Genomic DNA, 26680 nt, shown 5'->3' on the forward strand with positions numbered 1-26680 from the left:
TAAACCAAAAAACTGACCTTGAGCGGGGTGACGCTCAGGGGGGTGGTAACCACCCTGATGTTTTGAGTACCTGTCCTGTATCAATCGGTCAGAATAGTTAGATAGATGATTGACACTGGGTAAGCTACCAGTCCCAAAAAAAGGTATATAGATTGGTGTCATACTGGTCGTGAGGGGCTGAGGTACTGTTGAGGTGGTAGTGCTCATTGAGCAGCTGCCTTCTTCAGATGGAAAATAGACCAGAGGAGAAAGAGGAAGGTCAAGAGATCAAGAGAAGAATTTCCTAACACTTCAACTAGAGAGCGGAATGCCGCTATCACAAGCTGTTATGGGTCGTATACTTTTTTTTCTGTCTAATTAGTTAATGTATCATATCTAAACTGTTGTTTCTTAATGAACTTAATAAACTACCTTAAAATTATGACTAGTTGACTGCCTATTTAGGTATCTGTGGTCCCGAACCCTGAAATCTTACAATTGGTGCCAGACGTGGGATCCACAGTAGTCAAGATTGACTTGAAATTTGAGAAGCAACAGTCTTAGATTGCAGTTAAACATGTGGTGTAGTTATTAAGTGGAGCCAGGAGTCACAATGGCATATTCTGGGGAACGACAGATTGGGAGTTTGACTGAGAAAACAAGCGAGCCTGGAGTGAGTGAGATACTGGTATTTGACAAGCTTTCTAAAAATGTTTAGAAAGGAAAGATTGAGTTGAGTTGAAATGTACGTGTGTTTGCCTTACAGCTGAATGTAAAGTAAGTGAACAGGTAAATAAGTTACAAAAGGGATTGACCCTGTTCGATCAGTTCTGTTGTGAACAAGAAACACACGACAGAGTACGTGATATAAGGTGAAAAATTAGACCAAACACTGGAACTCATGAGGGTTGAAGTAGCACTGGAGAAGCCACGTGAATCTTTTCTTTCAGAGTTAAAAAGGGACCAGGAAGGTTCCAAAGCAGAGTTAGAGAGCAATGATTTTAAACAGCTTAGCCTAGCTGCAGGCTCCCAAAAATCAAAACAAGAGATGGACTAGGAGTCTCACAAGGTTCTAGTTAGCATCCAACAGGTCCCCACCGAAAGCCCGAGTATATTCACAAAGAGATCTGACTCCTGCACTGTCATCCTCCATGATCCTTAGCCCGACCCTATGACAGAGTACATTTGCCCAGCTGATAGTATACTGTACTTTCGAATCAAGTCGTTGCTAAAGCAGGGTGTTGTTCGCAAACATCAAAGATTCAAAAAAATTGATTTTGAGGGAGAAGCTAAAATGTTTAAAATTCAAATGACACGATTTACTGATTTGAATTTTAACTGTGAGGTTCTGTTTGGAAAAAAAAATACAACCTGTACAAGGTTAGAACTGTGAAGGTCAGGTTGTTCCCAAAATATAAAGATAAGTCTGGAGTTTGGCAGCAATCCAACTTGAGTTTTTCAAAATCATATGAGTTAATTGAACTGCTAAAATTCAAACTAAAAACACTTTTTACTGAATATTTATTTCAAATTTGGTTAAGTAGCAAATATCAGAACTTGAAAATTGTTTCAAAGGAGGCAAATGATAAGCAAAAGAGATGGGAAGGGTTTGGTTCCTTTTCTAGAGAAAAGGCGTTTTGGCTGCAGTGTTGTCTTTTTTTAAGAAGCTGCTGTCTCTTACAGAATGCTAACAAGCTTTCAAAATAATTGGAATTTAACTTAATATTTGGAGGCAACAAAAGGATTTAACAAAACAAGTTTAAAATGGAGTTTCGTTTCTGATCAGAAGTTTTTTTTAAAATTACGTAAAGTGATGCAACTGCTTGTCAAGTTTTCTCTGCCCACCTCACCACTCGAAACAAGCTATGCAGTTAACTCTTTCTGCTGACAGCTTTGTGCCTTAACGTGAGGAGCATTCACAATAAAGTGGATGAATTAACCGCGCAAATAGATGTAAACAGGTATGATATAGTCGGGATTACGGAGACATGGCTGCAGGGTGACCAGGGATGGGAGCTGAACATCCAGGGGTATTCAGTATTTAGGAAGGACACACAAAAAGGAAAAGGCAGTGGAGTTGCATTGCTGGTTGAAGAGGAAATGAACGCAACTGTGAGGAAGGATATTAGCTCCAATGATGTGGAATCTGTATGGGTAGCGCTAAGAAACACTAAGGGACAAAAAACGTTAGTGGGGGTTGTACATAGACCCCCAAACTGTAGTGATGATGTTGGGAATGGCATTAAATTATGCATGCAATAAAGGAACATCTGTGATTATGGGTGACTTCAATCTGCATTTAGATTGGGCAAATCAAATTAGTAACAATGCTGTAGAGGAGGAATTCCTGGAACGTATACGGGGTGGTTTTCTGGGCCAATACGTTGAGGAACCAACTGGAGAACAGGCCATCCTAGACTGGGTATTGTGTAATAAGAAAGGAATAATTGGCAATCTAGTTGTGCAAGGCCTCTTGGGGGTGAGCGATCGTAATATGGTAGAATTCTTCACCAAGAGGGAGATTCTGAGACTAGGGTCCTGAATCTTAAAAAAGGAAACTACGATGCTATGAGACACGAGTTGGCTATGATGGATTGGGAAGCATTACTTAAAGGGATGACAGTGGATAGGCAATGGCAAACGTTCAAAGAATGCATGGGTGAACTGCAACAATTGTTATGGGTACCCGCATGGGCCCCAGCTATGCCTGTCTCTTAATGGGGTATGTGGAACATTCCTTGTTCCAGTCCTACTCCGGCCCCCTTCCACAACTCTTTCTCCGGTACATCGATGATTACTTCGGTGCCGCTTCATGCTCTCGTCGGGACTTGGAAAAATTTATTAATTTTGCTTCCAATCTTCACCCCTCCATCACTTTCACGTGGTCCATCTCTGACACTTCCCTTCTCTTCCTTGACCTCTCTGTCTCAATCTCTGGTGATAGACTGTCCACCAATATCGATTACAAACCCACCGACTCCCACAGCTACCTCGACTATAGCTCCTCACACCCCGCTTCCTGTAAGGACTCCATCCCATTCTCTCAGTTCCTTCGCCTCCGTCGCATCTGTTCCGATGATGCCACCTTCAAAAGCAGTTCCTCTGACATGTCCTCCTTCTTCCTTAACCGAGGTTTTCCACCCATGGTCGTTGACAGGGCCCTCAACCGTGTCCGGCCCATCTCCCGCGCATCCGCCCTCACGCCTTCTCCTCCCTCCCAGAAACATGATAGGGTCCCCCTTGTCCTCACTTATCACCTCACCAGCCTCCGCATTCAAAGGATCATCCTCCGCCATTTCCGCCAACTCCAGCATGATGCCACCACCAAACACATCTTTCCTTCACCCCCCCTATGGCATTCCGTAGGGATCACTCCCTCTGGGACACCCTGGTCCACTCCTCCATCACCCCCTACTCCTCAACCCCCTCCTATGGCACCACCCCATGCCCACGCAAAAGATGCAACACCTGCCCCTTCACTTCCTCTCTCCTCACCGTCCAAGGGCCCAAACACTCCTTTCAAGTGAAGCAGCATTTCACTTGCATTTCCCCCAACTTAGTCCACTGCATTCGTTGCTCCCAATGTGGTCTCCTCTACATTGGAGAGACCAAACGTAAACTGGGCGACCGCTTTGCAGAACACCTGAGGTCTGTCTGCAAGAATGACCCAAACCTCCCTGTCGCTTGCCATTTTAACACTCCACCCTGCTCTCTTGCCCACATGTCTGTCCTTGGCTTGCTGCATTGTTCCAGTGAAGCCCAACGCAAACTGGAGGAACAACAACTCATCTTCCAACTAGGCACTTTACAGCCTTCCGGACTGAATATTGAATTCAACAACTTTAGGTCGTGAGCTCCCTCCCCCATCCCCACCCCCTTTCTGTTTCCCCCTTCCTTTTTTTTCCAATAAATTATATAGATTTTTCTTTTCCCAACTATTTCCATTATTTTTAAATATCTTAAAATCTTTTATGCTCTCCCCAGCCCCACTAGAGCTATACTTTGAATGACCTACCATCCATTCTTAATTAGCACCTTCGTTTAGATAATATCACCAACTTTAACACCTATGTGTTCTTTTGTTCTATTGTTGTTGACATCTTTTGATGATCTGCTTCTATCACTGCTTGTTTGTCCCTACAACCACACCCCCCCCTCCACTTCTCTCTCTCTCTCTCCGCCCCCCCCACACACCTTAAACCAGCTTATATTTCAACTCTTTCTTGGACTCGAACTCAAGTTCTGTCGAAGGGTCATGAGGACTCGAAACGTCAACTCTTTTCTTCTCTGCCGATGCTGCCAGACCTGCTGAGTTTTTCCAGGTAATTCTGTTTTTGTTAACAATTGTTTATTCCTGTCTGGCGCAAAAGTAAAATAGGAAAGGTGGCCAAACCAAGGGAAATTAGAGATAATATTAGATCCAAGGAAGAGGCACACAAATTGGCCAGAAAAAACAACAGACCTGAGGATTGGGAGCACTTTAGAATTCAGCAAAAGAGGACCAAGGGATTGATTAAGAAGGGGAAAATAGAGTACGAGAGTAAGCTTGCGGGGAACATAAAAACTGACTGTAAAAGTTTCTATAGGTATGTGAAGAGAAAAAAATTGGTGAGAAAAAATGTAGGTCCCTTATAGTCTGAAACAGGGGAATTTATAATGGGGAACAAAGAAATGGCTGACCAACTAAATACATACTCTGGTTCTGTCTTCACAAAGGAGGACACAAATAACATACCAGAAATGTTGGGGAACACAGGGTTTAGTGAGAGGGAGGAACTGAAAGAAATCAGTATTCGTGGGGAAATGGTGTTGGAGAAATTGATGGGATTGAAGATCAATAAATTCTCAGGGCCTGATAACCTACATCCCAGAGTACTTAAGGAAGTGGCCCTAGAAATAATGGATGCATTGGTGGTCATCTTCCGAGATTCTATAGACTCTGGAACACTTCCTATAGACTGGGGGGTAGCTAATGTAACCCCACTATTTAAAAAGCGAGGTAGAGAGAAAACAGGGAATTATAGGCCAGTCAGCCTGACATCGGTAGTGCGGAAAATTCTAGAGTCCATTATAAAAGATTTTTCCAAGCTGAGCACTTGGAAAACAGTGGCAGAATTGGACAGAGTCAGCATGGATTTACGAAAGGGAAATCATGCTTGACAAATCTACTGGAATTTTTTGAGAATGTAACTAGTAGAGTTGGTGAGCCAGTGGGTTGGGTCTCCAAATTTGCAGATGACACAAAGCTGGGTGGGAGGGTGAGCTGTGAGGAGGATGCAGAATGCTTCAGAGTGATTTGGACAAGCTGAGTGAGTGGGCAAATGCATGGCAGATGCAATATAATGTGGAAAAATGTGAGGTTATCCACTTTGATAGCAAAAACAGGAAGGCAGATTATTATCTGATTGGCTATAAATTGAGAGAGGGGGAATGTGCAACGAGACCTGGGTGTCCTCGTACACCAGTCGTTGAAGGTAAGCATGCAGGTGCAGCAGGCAGTAAAGAAGGCAAATGGAATGTTGGCCTTCATAGTGAGAGGATTCGCGTACAGGAGCAGGGATGTCTTGCTGCAATTATACAGGGCCTTGATGAGACCACACTTGGAATATTGTGTGCAGTTTTGGTCTCCTTATCTGAGGAAGGATGATCTTGCTATAGAGGGAGTGCAGTGAAGATTTACCAGACTGATTTCTGGGATAGCGGGACTGACATATGAGGAGAGATTGAGTCAGTTAGGATTATATTTGCTGGAATTCAGAAGAATGAGGGGAGATCTCATAGAAACCTATAAAATTCTAACAGGACTAGACAGGGTAGATGCAGGTAGGATGTTCCCAATGGTGGGGGAGTCCAGAACCAGGGGTCACAGTCTGAGGATATGGGGTAGACCATTTAGGACTGAAATGAGGAGAAATTTCTTCACCCAGAGAGTGGTGAGCCTGTGGATTTCGCTACCTCAGAAAGTAGTTGAGGCCAAAACATCGTATGTTTTCAAGAAGGAGTTGGATATAGCTCTTGGGGCGAAAGGGGTCAAAGGATATGTGGAGAAGGCGGGAGCAGGCTATTGAGTTGGATGATCAGCCATGATCATAATGAATGGTGGAGCAGGTTCGAAGGGCCGAATGGCCTCCTCCTGCTATTTTCTATGTTTTATTTTTCTATGTAATCTTTGGATTACTTCCGGTGCCATGTGCGAGTATAGAAATAGGAGTTAGTCCAGATGAAAGTGTGGCTGGAGAGATGGTGCAGGAGGGAGGGCTTTAGATTCCTGGGACATTGAGACCATTTCTGGGGGCGGTGGGACCTGTACAAGGTGGATAGGTTGCACCTGAACCAGAATGGGACCTACATCCTTGCAGGGAGGTTTGCTAGTGCTGTTGGGGAGGGTTTAAACTAATTTAGCAGGGGGATGGGATCCTGAGAGGAAGTTCAGCAGGGGGAGATGCACAGCCAAAATTAGAAGAGAGAGCAAGTGAGTCTGGAAGGTATAGAAATTATGGGCTAGTTAAGGCACAGAGGAGTTTGGAAAGGTTGGACAGTATTTATTTTAATGCAAGGAGTCTGACGAATAAGGCAGGTGAGTTGAGGGCACAAATTAACACATGGAAGAATGATGTCATTGCTGTCACAGAGACATGGCTGAGAGAGGGACAGGATTGGCAGCTCAATATTCCAGGATATAGGGTCTTCAGGTGAGACAGGGAAGGAGGTAAAAGAGGAGGGGGTACAGCAATATTGAACAAGGAATCAATTACAGCAGTAAGAAGGGATGACATCTTAGAAGGCTCCTTAAATGAAGCCATGTGGGTAGAGCTGAAAAACAAAAAGGAGCAATCACATTGCTGGGAGTGCACTATAAGCCCCCAAACAGTCAGAGAGAAATAGAAGAGCAGATATGTAGGCAAATTTCAGAGAAATGCAAAAATAATACGGTAGTAATAGTGGGGGATTTCAACTTCCCCAACGTTAACTGGGTTAGTCATAGTGTGATAGGTTTAGAGGGAGCTGAATTCTTAAAATGCATCCAGGAGAGCTTTTTAAGCCAGTACATAGAAGATCCTACAAAAGAGTCCTGGACTTAATTTTAGGAAACGAAGCCAGGCAAGTGGTAGAGATATCAGTGGGGGAGCATTTTGCAGATAGTGATCATAACTCTGTTCGATTCGAGGTTGCTATGGAGAAGGGCAAGGGTGGGCCAGAAATCAGAGGTCTACGTTGAGAGAAGGCCGATTTTAATGAGATCAGATATGATTTGGCCAGAGTGGACTGGGAGCAGCTACTTTCAGGTAAATTTGCGTCAGAGCAGTGGTATTCATTCCAGAAGGAAATGGGGAGAGTACAAGGCCGACATATTCCAGTAAAGACAAAGGGTGGGACCAACAAATCCCTGGGAATCCTGGATGTCGAGGGATATACAGGATTGGTTAAAGAGAACACGGGAGGCTTATGGCAGATACCGAGGGCTCAAAACAGTGGAAGCCCTGGTGAGTATAGAATGTGTAGGGGGAACTTAAAAAGGAAATTAGGAGAGCAAAAAGGGGGCATGAAAAAACATTGGCAGGTAAAATAAAGGAAAATCCACAGTTATTTTACAAGTACATTAAGAGTAAGAGAAAGAATAGGGCACATTAAGGACAATAGTGGTAATTTGTGTGGAGCCGGAAGAGATAGGTAGGGTTCTAAATAAATACTTTGTGTCCGTGTTCACAAGTAAGGGGGACAATATGGGTATGGAAATCAGGCAAGGTTTAGTTCATTAATAAATTTCAGGAAGAGCAGGGAGCCTAACACCAACCCCTGGGGAACTCCACCATAAACATTCCTCCAGTCTGAAAAGCTACCGTTCATCACTACTCTCTGTTTCATATCAGTCAGGCAATTTCATATCCATGCTGCTATTATCCCTTTTATTTCAGGAGCTCTAACTTTGCTCAGGAGTCTGTCGTATGCACTTTATCAAATGCCTTTTGGAAGTCCATATACTCCACATCGACATTGCCCTCATCAACCCTCTCTTTTACCTTATCAAAAATCTCCAGGAAGTTAGTTAAACATAATTTGTCCTTAACAAATCCGTGCTGACTTTCCTTGATTAACCCGCATTTGTCAAAGTGACTATTAATTTTGTCCTGAATCATCGTTTTAAAAGCTTTCCCACCACTGAGGTTAAACTGATGGGCCTGCAGTTGCTGGGTTTATCCTGACATCTTTTCTTAACAACGGTGTAATGTTTACAATTCTCTAGTCCTCTGGAACCATCTCTGTGGGTTGAAAAATTATGGCCAGTATTTCCACCCTCACTTCCTTCCAAATCCTTCGATGCATCTCATGCAGTCCTGGTGTCTTATCAAATTTAAGTACAGTTAGCTTATCCAATACCTCCTCATTATCAATTTTAAACCAATCAAGTGTCTGAACCACCACTTCTTTAACCATAACCTGGGCAACATCTTCTTCCTTGGTAAAGACAGATGCAAAACAGATTTAAAGGAGAGAGGGTCAATACCAGAACAGAGTGAACCACTCACAATACTGACTAACATAAGTGCCAGGAAGGGAAGTTGACTGATCTGCAGATTACTGGGAATAGGGTCAAAGGAGCAAGGACAAGATAAGCTCAGAGAGGGCATGAGCTGAGACAGGAGAAAAACTAGAGACAGATGCAAATTCAGGGCCAGGGCAAGAAGGAGCATTAAAGGAAGTTTGAACAAGTGGGCTTGTGGAGGGAGGGACGTGGCAGAGCAGCTGATTGAATCATCTCAATCTTAGTGACAGAAATCCATGAACTCCTCACATTTATTGTTGGAGCTGAGAGTGATGGAGACAAAGGAGAAGGATTGAAGGAGAATGTCTGCAGTCAGGAAAAGAAGCCCAGGGTTATCCTTGTATCCCTGGATGATCCGGCTCCTGCTCCAACTGCCTCTTCCCAACCTGCCCCCCCATATTCTTCAGTTCTCTCCAACCTGATATATGGGTTAAGCTTCTCCTTAGAAGTATTTGCTTCAACCACTCCATAGTTGCCCTGAGGAGGTGAATCGCCTACTTAAACCACTACAGTCTGTGTGGTGAATCTGCACTCACGGATTAGGCAGATTATTCTTTGTGGTGGCTTAATACAATTGACAGGCAGTTAGGAGTCAACCACAGTGTGGTTTGAGAGTCAAGTTTAGGCCAGACCACGAACAAATATCATATGTTCGTATGAATTACCTTCAAAACACATTCACTGTTCTAGAGAAAACTACAGACTAGTACACTACCTTTGAATTCTCTTTCCTCTGAATTCCTTCATATGTTGCTCCTTCTTCAGGTTGAGTTATTCGAGGTGCTTTCCCTTCTGCAATTAGCTGCACAGCTTCCACCTGAAACAAAACAGAGTGAATCCAGGTGAGATTCCTGGTTCCTGGAAACATTCCCACAGCAAACATAGGCAAAAACTGATTCTCCAGAAGCAAACTTCACCAGAATTAAGGGTTATATTACAATGCAATCATGGCCAAAATGATTCACAAGAGATCCTTACTCTGCAGCTCCCGTTCAAATTGAACTCATATTGTAACCCAATAATACACATCACTAAGTTAGCGGAGAATGTAGGGAACTAGGTAGAAAAAGAGCAAGCAGGACTTCTAACATAGTAATCTCCAGATTGCTGCCAGTGCCACGTGCCAGTGAGTACAGAAATAGGAGGATAAGGCAGATGGTGCAGGAGGGAGGCTTTAGATTCCTGGGACTGGCTCTGAGGGAGATGGCACCTGTACAAGCCGGACAGGTTGCACTTGAACAGAGCTAGGACTGAGTTCCTTGCGGGGTGTTTTGCTAGTGCTGTTGACAGGGCTTTAAAATAAGTCGGCAGGAGTGTGGGAACCAAGAAAAAATATTAGAGAGGAATACCAGGGTGCACAAAATACTGGGAGGGACAGATAGCACTAGTATAGAAAATAGTAAGTTAATAGGTAAAGTTGGGGTAAGGGAGAAAGTAAGAAAATCTAAATCAGGGTTACTCTACATGTATGTGAATGCACAGAGTATAGTAAATAAGATTAGGGAGTTACAGGTGCAGATTGTCATGTGGAACTATGATGTTCTGGCAATAACAGAGACCTAGCTCAAGGAAGGATAGAACTGGGAGTTAAATATTCCTGGGTACAAGGTGTTCAGAAGGGATAGGAAAGGAAGGAAAGGAGGAGGGGTGGCGGTATCGGTTAAGGAGAGCATTGCAGTGCTGGAAAAAGAGGATGTCCCGGAGGATTCAAGGACAGAATCAATTTGGCTACAGCTAAGGAACAAAAAGGGGGGAATTACATTGCTCAGTGTAGCCAAATAGTGAGAAGAATATTGAAGAACAAATCTGCAGGGAAATTGCAGAGAGATGCAGGCATTATAAAGTAGTTATAATGGGGGACTTTAATTACCCAAATGTAGACTGGAACAGTGGTAGTATAAAGGGTGGAGAGGGGCAAAAGTTCCTAGAGTGTGATCAGGAAAATTTTCGACAACAGTATGTAGAAAATCCAACAAGAAAAGATGCACTGTTGGACCTGGTTCTTGGAAATAAGGTGGGCCAAGTAGATCAAATTTCAGTGGGGGAACACTTAGGAGACAGCGATCACTGTATTCCACATTTTAGGATGAGGATAGAAAAGGATGATAGGCAATTCAGAGTAAAAATAATTAACTGGACAAGAGCTAACTTCGATGGAGCAAGAACGGAGCTGGACCAGAGAGACCGGAACGAAAAATTGGCAGGAAAAACTGTAGCTGAGCAATGCTACCTTCAAAAAAGAATTGGCTCAGGCACAATCAAGGTATATTCCAACGAAAGGTAGGACAAACAAATCCAGAGCTCCCTGGATGAAAAAGGAGACTGAAATTAAGATAAAGAAGAAAAAGTGTGTTTATGACAGGTGTCAGGTAGAAAATACAATTGAGAACCAAGAGGAATGCAGAAGGTTCAGAGGGGAGGTGAAGAAGCATATTAGAGAAGCAAAGGGGGATTATGAGAAAAGACTAGCAGCCAACATAAAGGGGAATCCCAAAATCTTCTATAGGCATATAAATAGTAAAAGGATGGTAAAAGAAGGAGCAGGGCCAATTAGCAACCTAAAAGGGAATTTACACATGGACGAAAAGGCCATGGCTGAGGTATTAAATGATTACTTTGCATCTGTCTTTACCAAGGAAGTAGACGGTACTCAGGCCATTTCAGAGGGCTTTTAAGAGTCAACCACATTACTGTGGATCTGGAGCCACATGTAGGTTAGACCAGGTGAGGACAACAATCGACAATGGTTTCATGGCCATCACTAGACTTTTAGTTCCAGATTTTTATTGAATTCAAAGTTCCACCATTTGATTCAAATGCTACCATTTGCTGAACATTACCCTGGGCTCTGGATTACCAGTCTAGTGACAATACCACTATGCCACCATAGTCAACATGGATTTGCTAAAGAGAAAGTTGTGTCTGAATTTTTGGAGGAGGTAACAAGGACGGTCAATGAAGGTAGCACACTTGATGGGATGTACATGAAATTTAGCAAAGTGTTTCTGACAGAGTCCCATGTGGCAGACTAGTCAGAAAAATAAGAGTCCATGGGATCCACAGAAAAAGCATCAATTTGGATCAAAATTTGGCTCAGTGGTAAGAAGGGTATTTTTGTGTGACTCCAGTGGAGTTCTGCAGGTTTCATGCATTTTGTGGTATATATCAATGATTTAGATTTAAATGCAGGGACGTGATTAAGAAGTTTGCAGATGATATTAAAATTGGCCACATGGTTAATAGTGAGGAAGAAAACTGTAGACTGCAGGAAGTTATTAGTGGACTAGTCGGAAGGGCAGAAATGTGTGGATTGAATTCCGCTTGCCACAGGTAAGAGGTAAAGCATTTGGGGTGTGCAAACAAGGCAAGGGAAACACAATAAATGGTAGGATATTGAGAATTGTAGAAGAACAGAGGACCTTAGAGTGCAGGTCCACAGATCCCTGAAGGTAGCAGGGCAGGCAGGTAAGATGGTCAACAAGGCATATGTAATATTTTCCTTTAGCAGCGGAGGCCTTGTGAATAGGGATGATAGGGAGCAAGAAGGTTATGCTGGAACTGTAAAAAAAAACTAGTTAGTGTTCTGGTTATTGCATTGCAGGAAGAGTGTGATCGCACTGGAGAGGGTACAGAGGTGATTTATAAGGACATTGGCAGGGCTAAGGAATTTTAGCCATGAGGAAAGATTGGATAGGCTCAGGCTATTCTCTTTGCAACAGAAGAGGCTGAGGGAAGACCTAACTGAAGTGCATAAAATTATGAATAGACTTTGTAGAATGTACAGGAAGAACTTTAGCAGAAACGGCAATAACCGGGAGTTGGGTGTTGTGGGTGGGCGGGGGAGGTGGCTGTTGGTGGGGGCCTCTTACGTGGTGGTGGGGACAGAGGGTAGAGATTTAAAGGAATTGGCAGAAGGATTACAAGGGAGTTGAGAATTTGTTTCACACAAAGGGTGATAGCGGACTGGAATTCAGAGTCTGAAAAGGTGGTAGAGGCAGAAAACCCTCATTGCATTAAAAAATACTTTAATCTGTACTTAAGCTGCCTTAACCTATGAATAAAGAGCGGAAAGTAGGATGGGGATTAGCAGAAGTAGTGCTTTTTCAGCTGGCATAGACATGATGGGCTGAATGGCTTCCTTCAATGCATTAAATCGCCTATGTTTCTACTTGGGGAAATTGCTTTTAGGAGTGTTGTGGTGGCGGCTTCCGAGATAAGGCGGGTGGGGAGTGGTGGCGGAAGTTAAGGTGTGTGGGGAGGGGTTATATTACAATCAGAGATAATTACACAACATTCAGTTCCATTTGCAACTCCTCAGATAATGAAGCAGTCCATGACAAAATGCAGCAAGACCTGGATAATATTCAGGCTTGGGCTGACAAGTGGCAGTAACATTTATGCCACACAAGTGCCAAGCATTAACCATCTCCAACAAGAGAGAATCTAATAATCTCCTTAATGTTCAATGGCATTGTGACCACTAAATCCCCTAGCATCAATATCCTGGGGATCATCACTGAACAGAAATTTAATTGGACCAGTCACATAAACACTGTGGCTGCATAAACAGGTCAAAGGCTGGGAATTTTGCAGTAACTGCCTTCCTGACTACCTAAAGCCTGTTTACCTTCAGCAGTGTGATGGAATACTCTCCACTTGCCTGGATGAGTGCAGTTCCAACAACTCTAGGAGCTCGACACCCATCCAGGAGAAACAAGCTTGTTTGATTGACATCCCATCTACCAATCCACCACATTAAACATTCATGTCCTCCAAAATTGACTTTCAGTTTGGTAGGCAAACTTACTCTTCTTCATTCCCAGACTGATGTTCTAAGTCTGCCAAAGGTTACTTTGACAATTCTTGCACGAGTCTCATCATCAATATGGGCAACCAGAGAGATGAGTGCTGCTGAGATAACTGAACATATCCACTGCCAACAGGTTCTGGTCATAAAAAAAAAACTGCGGATGCTGAAAATCCAAAACAAAAACAGAATTACCTGGAAAAACTCAGCAGGTCTGGCAGCATCGGCGGAGAAGAAAAGGGTTGACGTTTCGAGTCCTCATGACCCTTCAACAGAACTAGGTGAATCCAAGGAGAGAGGTGAAATATAAGCTGGTTTAAGGGGGGAGGGTTGGGTGGGGGGAGAGAAGTGGAGGGGGGGGGGGGGCGTTGTGGTTGTAGGGACAAGCAAGCAGTGATAGGAGCAGATAATCAAAAAATGTCACAGACAAAAGAACACAGAGGTGTTGAAGTTGGTGATATTATCTAAACTAATGTGCTAATTAAGAATGGATGGTAGGGCACTCAAGGTATAGCTCTAGTGGGGGTGGGGGGGCATAAAAGATTTAAAAATAATGGAAATAGGTGGGAAAAGAAAAATCTATATAAATTATTGGAAAAAACAAAAGGAAGGGGGAAGAAACAGAAAGGGGGTGGGGATGGAGGAGGGAGTTCAAGATCTAAAGTTGTTGAATCCAATATTCAGTCCGGAAGGCTGTAAAGTGCCTAGTTGGAAGATGAGGTGCTGTTCCTCCAGTTTGCGTTGGGCTTCACTGGAACAATGCAGCAAGCCAAAGACAGACATGTGGGCAAGAGAGCAGGGTGGATTGTTAAAATGGCAAGCGACAGAGAGGTTTGGGTCATTCTTGTGGACAGACCGCAGGTGCTCTGCAAAGCAGTCGCCCAGATTACGTTTGGTCTCTCCAATGTAGAGGAGACCGCATTGGGAGCAACGAATGCAGTAGACTAAGTTGGGGGAAATGCAAGTGAAATGCTGCTTCACTTGAAAGGAGTGTTTGGGCCCATGGACAGTGAGGAGAGAGGAAGTGAAGGGGCAGGTGTTGCATCTTTTGCATGGGCATGGGGAGGTGACATAGGTAGGGATTGAGGAGTAGGGGGTGATGGAGGAGTGGACCAGGGTGTCCCAGAGGGAACGATCCCTACGGAATGCCGCAAGGGGGTTGAAGGGAAGACGTGTTTGGTGGTGGCATCATGCTGGAGTTGGCGGAAATGGCGGAGGATGAACCTTTGAATGTGGAGGCTGGTGGGGTGATAAGTGAGGACAAGGGGGACCCTATCATGTTTCTGGGAGGGAGGAGAAGGCGTGAGGGCGGATGCGTGGGAGATGGGCCGGACACGGTTGAGGGCCCTGTCAACGACTGTGGGTGGAAAACCTCGGTTAAGGAAGAAGGAGGACATGTCAGAGGAACTGTTTTTGAAGGTAGCATCATCAGAACAGATGCGGCGGAGGCAAAGGAACTGAGAGAATGGGATGGAGTCCTTACAGGAAGCGGGGTGTGAGGAGCTGCAGTCGAGGTAGCTGTGGGATTTGGTATGCTTGTAATGGATATTGGTGGACAGTCTATCACCAGAGATTGAGACAGAGAGGTCAAGGAAGGGAATTGAAGTGTCAGAGATGGACCATGTGAAAATGATGGAGGGGTGGAGATTGGAAGCAAAATTAATAAATTTTTCCAAGTCCCGACGAGAGCATGAAGCAGCACCGAAGTAATCATTGATGTACCGGAGAAAGAGTTGTGGAAGGGGGCCAGAGTAGGACTGGAACAAGGAATGTTCCACATACCCCATAAAGAGACAGGCATAGCTGGGTTGACAGGGCCCTCAACCGTGTCCAGCCCATCTCCTGCGCATCTGCCCTCACGCCTTCTCCTCCCTCCCAGAAACATGATAGGGTCCCCCTTGACCTCACTTATCACCCCACCAGCCTCCGCATTCAAAGGATCATCCTCCACCGTTTCCGCCAACTCCAGCATGATGCCACCACCAAACACATCTTCCCTTCACCCCCCCCAGCGGCATTCCGTGGGGATCATTCCCTCAGGGACACCCTGGTCCACTCCTCCATCAACCCCTACTCCTCAACCCCCACCTATGGCACCTCCCCATGCCCACGCAAAAGATGCAACACCTGCCCCTTCACTTCCTCTCTCCTCACCGTCCAAAGGCCCAAACACTCCTTTCAAGTGAAGCAGCATTTCACTTGCATTTCCCCCAACTTAGTCTACTGCATTCGTTGCTCCCAATGCGGTCCCCTCTACATTGGAGAGACCAAACGTAAACTGGGCGACTGCTTTGCAGAACGCCTGCAGTCTGTCTACAATAATGATCCAAACCTCCCTGTCGCTTGCCATTTTAACACTCCACCCTGCTCTCTTGCCCACATGTCTGTCCTTGGCTTGCTGCATTGTTCCAGTGAAGCCCAACGCAAACTGGAGGAACAGCACCTCATCTTCCGACTAGGCACTTTACAGCCTTCCGGACTGAATATTGCATTCAACAACTTTAGATCTTGAACTCCCTCCTCCATCCCCACCCCCTTTCTGTTTCTTCCCCCTTCCTTTTGCTTTTTCCATTAATTTATATAGATTTTTCTTTTTCCACCTATTTCCATTATTTTTAAATCTTTTAATGCCCCCCCACCCCCACTAGAGCTATACCTTGAGTGCCCTACCATCCATTCTTAATTAGCACATTAGTTTAGATAATATCACCAACTTCAACACCTCTGTGTTCTTTTGTTCTTTTGTCTGTGACATTTTTTGATTATCTGCTCCTATCACTGCTTGCTTGTCCCTACAACCACAACCCCCCACTCCACTTCTCTCCCCCCACCCAACCCCCCACCACCCCCCCAACCCCCCTTCCGCACTCCCCCCCTTAAACCAGCTTATATTTCACCCCTCTCCTTGGATTCTCCTAGTTCTGTTGAAGGGTCATGAGGACTCGAAACATCAACTCTTTTCTTATCCGCCGATGCTGCCAGACCTGCTGAGTTTTTCCAGGTAATTCTGTTTTGGTTCTGGTCATTGATTGAAACTTGGGCTCGAGGTAGGGCTTTCCTGGGGCTGTCTGTTACATTACTTCAGGTTTTTTTGTGCTGATTGTATTACAAAACCTTCATGTGCATTGGAGGACAAGTTCATGCTACATCGCATGTCCAGCTCTGAATCGGCATCTACTACACAGTTATAAACGTACCCATGGCAGCAGTCTGTACCAATATTGTAAGGCTAAATTTAACAGTGTAACAGTAATATTGTGTGGTTAAGTTTTCTTTTGTTTTGTTAATTGTTTTAATTTAATATTTAAAATCTCCAAAGTTAGTGGACTCTTTACTTCTGACTTCAGTGCACATACCTTCTTGAAATAAAATACAAATTGCAAATTGTTGTGATAGACCAAGTTTCCCTTCGGGATTTAGTCAGCCCGGCAATTACCACCTGCCATATCATAGCAATAGGATACCACCACGTAAAAGCACCCCTCCAAGACACAAATATCCTGACTTCGAACTATATTGCTGTACCTTCACTGTCGCTGGGTCAAAATCCTGAAAATCTTTTCCTAACAGCAATGTGGGTGTACCTAGACCACATGGACACCAGTGATTCAAGAAAGCAACACACCACCACCTTCTCAAGGGCATTTAAGGAATGGGCAATAAATGATGGCTTGCCAGTGATGCTCAGATTCTGAAAATGAATTTAAAAAGACCTTACCATTGCTATAATTCCTTCAGGATACAGGAAGCGGTTGTACAGCGAGTCCACGGTATCATTTGGGTCAATATCACATTGTCTCTGCAGAAGAATGGGTCCAGTATCCAGTCCATCATCTGCCCAGAAAATGGAGAAACCTCCGACCTTATCTCCATGAATAAGAGTCCTGCACACAGAGAATCAATGGTTAAGGGTTTCTCTGTACAGTTTCTGTGGCCCTAATTTTAACTGCCCCATCTTGGGGAACCCAGGCAGGGTTGAGGGCAGGTGGGGGTAGGATGGTGGATGGGTGGGGGGGGGGGGGGGGCATGTTAACCAGCAGAAAGGAAGCAGGGTCCTGTCTTAAATATGCAGATCAGCTCTCATGATGATACCAGAAACTATCAGCCTGAGGCCAAAGCAATGGAACAGCGTTGGTTCCACTCTTATAAGAATCATAGAAAGTTTACGGCACAGGAAGAGGCTACTTGGCCCATCTGTGCCGGCTGAAAAATGAGCTATCCAGCCTAATCCCCTTTCCAGCATTTGGTCTGTAGCACAACCGGTTATGCCACTTGAGGTGTATACCCAGATACCTTTTAAATGAGTTGAGGGCTTTTGCCTCTACTACCCTTTCAGGCAGTGAGTTCCAGACCCCCACAAACCTCTCGGTAACAAGATTGTTCTTCATCTCCCCTCTAATCTTTCTACCAATCACTTCAAACCTATGCCCCCATAGTCAGCGAACTCTCTATTAAGGTAAATAGGCCCTTCCCATCCACTCTATCTAGGCCCCTCACAATTTTGTACATCTCAGTCAAATCTCCCCTCAGCCTATCCAATCTTTCCTCAGAGCTCCAATTTTCCAGTTCTCTTGGGTAAAACTTGCACCCTGAGCCACGATAGGCCCAGCAGTTAAGTTTTAATCTTAATTTTTTTGGAAGCATGTGGGCCAGGAGGGGCAGGGAGTGTTTTTCTGTGCTTCATAAGAAGGTTGTGGCCTCCCTTACACCAGGCTACCCATCGAGCCCCAAACATTCCCTACTAGCCCGATCTCCAGTCTGCTCTCCTCCCATGCCTCGATCTCCAGCCTGCTTTCCTCCCATGCCTTGATCTCCAACCTCCCCTGCTCCCCACAAAACTCTCCCACTGATTTCTAGCCTTCCCCCACCTTCACTAGGTCCTGATCTCCAGCCTCCTGAATCCCCCCCAAACAACACCCCAACCTCCAATCAGCAGTCTCCCCAACACTCCCATAAGCCCTGATCTCTAGCCTTCCCACATTCTCCCATGTCAACTTCCAGCCTTCCTGCTCCCCAGAAACACCACCCCATTCCAGCAACCCCCTATTACCCCCACAATTTAGGAACATAAGAGCAGAATTGGCAATTCAGCCCATCGAGCCTGCTCCACTATTCAATACGATCATGACAGATCATCCACTTCAATGCTTTTTTGCCTACACTATCCCCGTATTCCTTTGTCATTGGTGTTTAGAAAGCTGTCAATCACTGCTTTAAACATACTCAATGACTAAGCTTCCACAGCCCTCTGGGTTAGAGAATTCCAAAAATTCACAACCCTCTGAATAAAATAGAAAATTCTCCTAATCTAGGTCCTAAGTGGCTTCCCCCTTATTTTGAAATTGTGTCCCCTGGTTCTAGCTTCCTCAATCAGGGGAAACATCTTACCTGCATCTATCCCTTTAAGTATTTTGTAAGCTTCATTCTTTGAAACTCTAGAGAATACAGGCCCAGTTTCCCCAATCTCTCTTCACAGGACTGTCCCACCATCTGAAAACAAGTTTGGTGAATCTTCGTTGCACCCCCTCTATGGCAATAATATCCTTCCTAAGGTTAAGGGGACCGAAACTACACTCAGTACTCCAGATGCGGTCTAACGAAGGTTCTACACATTTGAAGCAAGACTTCGCTACTCTTGTACTCAAATCCTCTTGCAATAAAGGATACCATACCTTCCTAATTGTTTGCTGTACCTGCATTTTAACTTTCAGTGACTTATTGACAAGGATTCCCAGGTCCCTTTGTATATCTACACTCTCTAATCTCTTACCATTTAGGAAATACCTTGCACATTTGTCCCTCCTACCAAAGTGGATAACCTCACATTTTTCCACATCATATTCCATCTGCCATGTTCTTGTCAGTCCAAATCCCCTTGAAGCCACTTTGCATCTTTCTCACAACTCACATTCCCACCTCGGGTCCAGGGTCAAGGTTGTGGACTCCCAGAGCAACTCCCTCCTGACTGTATAAAAATGTGTCATTACCTCTGATGGGTCTATCCTGCTGGTAGGACAGGAATGATGATTATGGTGTCTAGGACACCAGCTGCAAGGTATGATTCGGTGAGTCTGACTATGTCAGGCTATTCCTTGACTAGTCTATACGGTAGTTCTCCCAATTTTGCACAAGCCCCCAGATGTTGGTATGAAGGATTTTGCAACGTTGACAGGGCTGAGTGTGTTGTTGATGCTTCCAGAGCCGAGGTCAATGTCAGATGGTCCATCCAGTTTTATTCCTTTTGTAGTGGTTTGGTACAACTGAGTGACTAACTGGGCCACTTCAGAGGCCAGTTAAGAATCAACCACATTGCTGTGGGTCTGGAGTCACATGTAGGCCAGACAAGAATAGCAGATTTCCTTCCCTAATGGACAATAGTGAGCCAGATGGGTTTTTACAACAATCGACATGGTTTCATGGTCATCATTACTGAGACTAACTTTTAATTCCAAATAAATGAATAAATTGAATTTTATTGATTAATTGGATTTAAATTTAACCAGCTGCCATGATGGGATTTGAACCCATGTCCCCAGAGAATTAGCCCAGGCCTCTAGATTACTAGTCCAGTGACACGACCACAACGCCACCTGTCTTCACATGAGGATACCATCCATCGTGTTATGTCGCACCACCAAAGTGCTAAATGGTATACATTCAGAACAGATCAAGCAGTTCCAAATTGGGCATCTCATGAAGTGCTGCAGGCATCAGCAGCAGCAGCAGTAATCTTTAACCTCATGGTCCAGCATATCCCCCACTCCACCATGACCATCAAGTCAGGGAACCAACCCTGGTTCAAAGAAGAGGGCAAAACAGAAAGCCAGGAGCTCCATCAGGCATAACTAAAAGTGAGTCACCAACCTGGTGAAACTACAATACAGGACTACTGGCGTACCAAACAGCAGAAGCAGCATGCAGTAGATAGCGTTAAGCTATCCCACAACCAACAGATCAGATCTAAGCTCTGCAGTCCTGCCACATCCAGTCGCAAATGGTGGTGGACAATTAAACAACTAACTGGAGGAGGCAGCTCCATAAATATCCCCGTTCTCAATGATGGGGCAACCTAGTGCATCAGTGCAAATGACAAGGCTGAAGCATTTGCAGCCATCTTCAGCTAGAAGTACTGAGTGGATGATCCATCTCGGCTTCCTCCAGAGATCCCAGCATCAGAGATGCCAGTTCTCAACCAATTAGATTCACTCCACATGATATAAAGAAACAGCTGAAGGCAGTGGATACAGCAAAGGCTATGTGCCCTGACAACAACCCGGCAGTAGTGCTGAAGGCTTGAGTTCCTGAACTAGCTGCACCCCTAGCCAGATTGTTCCAGTACAGTAACAACAGTGGCATCTATCAGGCAACTTGCATAATTGCCCAGGTACATGCTGTCCACAAAAGCAAGATAAATCCAATAACCCCAATTACCACCCCATCAGTCTACTCTCAATCATTGGCAAAGTGATGGGAGGTGTCATCAAGCTTCCTGCGACAGCATCTTGCAAATCCACGATCGCTACCACCTAGAAGGACAAGGGTAGCAGACACATGGGGATAGTGTAGCGAGGAGGGTTGACACTGTTCTCTGCAGCAAAGAGCGGGGGTCCAAATGGCTGTGTTGTCTGCCCAGTGCCAGGTTTAGGTACATTTGCCCAGCGCTGGAGAGGAACTTACAGTGGAAGGGGGAGGATCCAGTTATCATGGTCCATGTAGATACCAATGACAGAGGTAGGGCAAGGAAGGAGGTTTTACATAGTCAGTATGAGGAGCTAGGCATCAAATTAAGAAGCAGAACATCAAAGGGCAATTAGGGATGGGCAATAAATGCTGGCCTAGCCAGCGAAGCCCACGTCCCATGAATGAATAATTTTTAAAAATTCAGGAAAATTACAATCACCAGGGAAGTGGTATTAGGCAAATTGCTGGAGCTGCGGGCTGACAAATTCCTGGGTCCTAATGGACTTCATCCTAGGGTCTTAAAAGAAATGGCTAGTGACATAGTTGATGCATTTTGTTTAAATTTTCCAGAATTTACTAGATTCGGGAAGGTTCCATTTGATTGGAAAATAACAAATGTAACTCCTTTATTCACAAAGGGAGTCAGAAAGCAGGAAGTCACAGGCCAGTTAGTTTAATATGTGTCACAGGGAAAATGTTAGAAGCTATTATTTAAGATGTTATGGCAGGGCACTTAGAAAAACTCAAGGTAATCAAGCAGAATCAACATGGTTTTATGAAAGGGAAGTCATATTTAACCAATTTATTGGAGTCCTTTGAAAGAGTCACATGTGTAGTGGATAAAGAGAAGTCGGTAGATGTACTGCACTTAGATTTCTAGAAGACATTTGATAAAGTGCCACATGAAAGGTTATTGCGGAAAATAAAAGCTCATGGTGTGTGGGTAACATATTGACATGGATAGAAGATTAGCTAGCTAACAGGGAACAGGGTAGGCATATATGGTCTTTTTCTGGTTGGCAGGATGTAACGAGCGGTGTGCCACAGGGTTCAGTGCTGGGGCCTCAACTTTTTACAGTTTATATAAATGATTTGGATAAAGAGTCCAAAGGTATGATCACTAAATTGATGACACAAAGGTAGGAAAGTAAATTGTGAAGAGGACATAAGGAGGCTACAAAGGAACATAGCTAGGTTAAGTGAGTGGGCAAAGTTCTGGCAAATGAAGTATAACGTGGGAAAAAGTGGAATTGTCCATTTTGGTAGGATGAATAAACAAGCTTATTATCTAAATGGTGAGAGATTTCAGAGCTCTGAGAGTCAGAGGGATCTAGGTGTCCTAATGCATGAATCACAAAAGGCTACTATGCAGGTACAGCAAGAAATTAGGAAAGCTAATGGAATGTTATTGCTTATTGCCAGGGGAATTGAATACAAAAGTAGGGAGGTTATGCTTCAGTTGTACAGGACACTGGTGAGATCACATCTGGAATACTGTGTGCCGTATTGGTCTCCTTATTTAAGGAAAGATGTAAATGCGTTAGAAGCAGTTGAGAGAGGTTTACTGGACTAATACCAAGAATGGATGGGTTGTCTTATGAGGAAAGGTTGGACAGACTAGGCTCATCTTCTAAACTCCGGTGGAGTTTAGAAGAGTAAAAGGTAACTTGATTGAAACCTTTAAGATACTGAGGGGTCTTAACAGGGCGGATGTGGAGAGGATGTTTCCTCTTGTGGGAGAATCTAGAACTAGGGGTCATGGTTTAAAAATAAGAGGTTGCTCATTTAAGAAAGAGACGAGGAGAATTTTTTTCTCTGAGGGTCATGAGTCTTTGGAACTCTTTTGGAACTTATCCTCAAGAAGCAGTGGAAGCAGAGTCTTTGGATATTTTTAAGGCAGAGCTAGATAGATTCTTGATAAGAAAGGGGGTTAAAGGCCATCACAGATAGGCAGGAGGTTACAATCAGATCAGCCATGATCTTACTGAATGGCAGAGCAGGCTCAAGAGGCCGAGCGGCCTACTCCTGCTCCTAATTCGAATGTTCGTATCAACACCTGCAAATTCTCCTCCAAGCCACAAACATTCCTGACTTGAAACTATATTGCCATTCTTTCACTGTTGTTGGATCAAAATCCTGGAATCTCTCCTTACCAGCACTGTGGGTGTACCTACATCAGATGGACTGCAGCGGGTCAAGAAATCAGCTCACCACCACCTTCAAGGGTAATTAGGATGGGCAATAATGTTGGCCTTGCAGTAATGACAACATGCCAAAGAATAAAATAAAAGTAGGGATATATTGGCAGTATAGGGGTAGAGTTAGGCGATGCAAACCTGAGGAACCAACCACTTGTGACAGGAGTGAGACAAGTATAATTACAAATTAGATTAACAATTTATCAAAAACTTACATTTTGGAGCTCCAGGAATTCGACAGTCATCAGGGAACAGGATTTAACAATCTTGCCAAAAACAGGACCTAGGAAAATGGGCCACATTTACCACCAGGAGGCCTCAACCTAACACAAATTTCCCAACTGCCAGCCTCCTCCTCTATATGATCCTCCATCTCTCTTGTATCCTCAGATATCCCATCAACAATTTCCCCATCAGACAGATCAAGGTCACTCTCAATCAATCAGAGCACTCAGCCTTAATTCCAGTAGAGCCCATGTTACATCCGCTGAGAGAGAGATATCTCAAATGCTGAGTAATTCCTAAAATCAGTAAAATCCAAAGTGCAAAGAGTGGCTAAACATTAGTGACTACTTTCCATCTTCCATTTTCATTTTCAAGACTTAATTATTAAGAATAAAAATATCGGCAGCAAGTAATAGTGTTAACTTATTTGGAAATGCTCAATAGTCTTACTGTCAGTTTGGCACAGAGAGCTGAGGGTTCAACTCCTTCTTCATGAGTTGTGCAAACAAGAAAAAGCTGACACTTTAGCAATGACATTACTAGACATTAGTAAGGACTACAGAAATCAGGGTGGAGAAGCTAATGAGGAGGAGACTGTTGGAAACAATATTGCTATTGCACACAAGAACAGACATCACCATGGACAAAACATCAAAGTACTCCAGTATGGTGAGCAGGTCAAAGGACAAGGTGAACTGGTGATTGGAATCAGCTTTGGACTCAGTGGTTCGAGCCCCATTCCAAACATGACCCTGCAAGCTGCAACAAGAGCTCTCATCCACAAATACTGGAATGACCTCCAGCAGAATAGCCAGAAAATTAACAGTAATTTGGTATAGCAAGCCAGAGGTGAACGATAAAACCCGTTCTTCAACCAGGTATGTGCTGATGGAATAGTCCAGATGACCATCACAAGCTTTTGATTTCAGAATGCTGTAGAATAACGTGCTGACCATACAGCTCAGTCTACAAACAACAAACAAGTTTCAGCAGTAAAAAAAAGCAGGACATCAACTTCAGTATTTCGAAGGGTTTTACTCAACCCACAATCCACTTCAAAAATAATCAATAAGTTTCTCAACAGTCTTAAAGACCTTGAAAGTAACACTCAGGTTAGACTAGACATCAATTTTGCTAAGCTTAGAGGATATTCATGGAGTATCCCTTGAGCCCCAGCTCATCAGCAAAGTTTCATTGAAGCAATCTTGAATTGAGACAACTGTTACACTCCCTAGTGCCGTCTGTACTCAGTGAAAAGAAGATAAGGCAATGGTAATATTCCTCCCTGATCACATAACCCTAACAATCAGGCATTCAACAGCACACAAACCTCCTGGCACATTTCATGACCTAATGTTTGCATGTAGATAATAGCATTCCAGTGCTACAATAACTGATACTCTATCCTCTCTCATCTCGCCTGGGGACAGGATTGGAGTAGTCAGTACCAATAATAGCAGTCAATCAAAATAACTATTAAATCAAGTTAGTTGTTCAAGTGGAGACATCTCCTTTAACGTGGCATTAGCACAGTCGCCAGGGCACGTTTATATCCTCACAGAGAAAGAGTGAACCTAAAGGTAGACACTGTAAATGTGCAATGATACTATCAATCTAAAAAAGTCTTATTGGGACCATTAGTCCATCCTTGACTACAAAAATTGCTATAAACCCTAAATATTGAAAAAGCAATTGACAAGTTAAAAGGCTACGTAAAAGCCCAAGTTTTGGAAAGCTTCTCAGAGGTAGGAAAAACCACATTAATCTTCACTGGTGTAAAGTTCGAACAAAATTTGGAATTATGGTTGAAAGTAGCAAAAGTACGTAAAACAAAATTGCACAAACAAAAAGCTGCAACAAGGAGGGTAATCAGACAATGTGGTGTAAGTTTCAAACGACTACAAAATAAAAATGGCATAAGTAGGGAAAACATGAAAAACACAATATATTACCTAGAGCTGTGCCAAATTCTAAAAGATAAATATCTTTTTTATGTTTTGAAACAAAGTGCAATTAAGTTCACTGAAGTACTTTTAAACAATCTGCAACAATCATAGGAAATAGCTTTTTCCTTTAAAAAACACAGCCTTGGAGAGTCAGTGCACTGGATGCCATTCTCTCAGGCATTACTGAAAGTTTACAGAGCTACAAAACATTCCCAAGCTGGATGGGAGATGTTTACTCATTTTTGTCCAGTGCAGTCAGCAGATTAACAGGGGCTGCTTTACTCACTATTCCTTAGCCAATTTAAATAGTTCTGCAATGGTTGTGTCACTGCACCCTGGCTGAAACCAACACACACAGTTTCATAGGCAAGTGCTCTCATTTTTATATGTGTATGGGTGTACGCATGCTTGTGGGTTATAAAGGGTCAGGACATCTTTGCTGCGGCTGCTGTACCACGTTCATACCACAGGTACAAAGCCCCAGCACCATCTAACAACACAAATTCATGCGTGGTCAAGATCCTTCATCTCTGAGGGATATGCTGCATATGCCTTGTCGTCATATTCATGCTGCACCTCTGGTAATCCTGGACCAACACCAAGGTAACTAAAGTGAAAATATAACCTGCGGAGACAAGCAAGAATGCTGCATAAGTATTTAAACAAAATTGTCGTCATCGGCATCTTCCTGTCTACACAAGTTGTTTGACAATTTAAACAAGAAATTAGGTATGGTTAGCAAGTCTGCTAATTGGTATTGGTGAATTTGTAGAAGAAGATTTTACAAACATTGCCAGTTTTGTTTTTGAATTCTCATTTCACTAAGTGCATGATGCAAACATTTGAAGCCTATGCAGATTTCCATACTTAAGAAATAATAATAACTGATTTTCAGGATAGAAAGTTGCCGAAAGAAAATCCATTGCAGATTGCCCTCCCAAGTTGTTCCTATCCTTTCCTCCAAGATGATGACTAGTTGAGTTGGAATTCTACAAAGCAGCATTCCAAAATATGACTCAAATGGCAATTCTTCACGTATGAGCCTCTAGACTGGGTGGTGATGGACTGTTTAACTCTGCGAGACCTCACAGTGAGCTTAATTTTTAAAAATCTTTCATGGGATATGGGCAGTGCTGGATGTTGCCCATCCTTAATTGACCCTTGAGAAGGTGTTGGTGAACCTTCTTAAACTGCTGCAGTCTATCTGGAGTAGGTACACCCACAGCACTGTAAAGCTGGGCTGGGGAGGTGACATTTCAGGATTTTGATCCAGCAACAGTGAAGGAATGGTGACATGGTTCCAAGTTAGGTTGGTGTTGGCTTGGAGGGGGTCTGGCAGATGGTGGTGTTTCCATGCTGTCGTCCTTCTAGGTGGTAGAGGTTGCGGGTTTGCAAGATGCTGTCGAAGGGGGCTTGGTGAGTTGCTGCAGTGCATCTTGAAGATGGTATACACTGCTGCCACTGTGTATCAGTGGTGGAGGGAGTGAATGTTTAAAATGGTGGACGGGGTGCTGATCAA

General features: G+C 43.9%; 1 protein-coding gene across 4 annotated transcripts in view; it reads right to left on the reverse strand.

Moving 5' to 3' along the window:
* The window catches only part of aldh1l2 (aldehyde dehydrogenase 1 family, member L2), a 116041-nt gene that overhangs the window by 78951 nt on the left and 10410 nt on the right, over window positions 1-26680 (reverse strand). For all 4 annotated transcript variants that reach the window (XM_041202816.1, XM_041202815.1, XM_041202818.1 and 1 more), the window contains exons 4-5: window positions 17050-17215; window positions 9240-9341 (exon numbers count right to left, since the gene is read on the reverse strand). In XM_041202816.1, coding sequence (XP_041058750.1) covers window positions 9240-9341; window positions 17050-17215 — 268 coding nt within the window. The remainder of the gene's footprint in view (window positions 1-9239; window positions 9342-17049; window positions 17216-26680) is intronic.

The sequence above is a fragment of the Carcharodon carcharias genome, chromosome 13, assembly GCF_017639515.1.
Source record: "Carcharodon carcharias isolate sCarCar2 chromosome 13, sCarCar2.pri, whole genome shotgun sequence".
In the NCBI taxonomy this organism is placed as follows: domain Eukaryota; kingdom Metazoa; phylum Chordata; class Chondrichthyes; order Lamniformes; family Lamnidae; genus Carcharodon; species Carcharodon carcharias.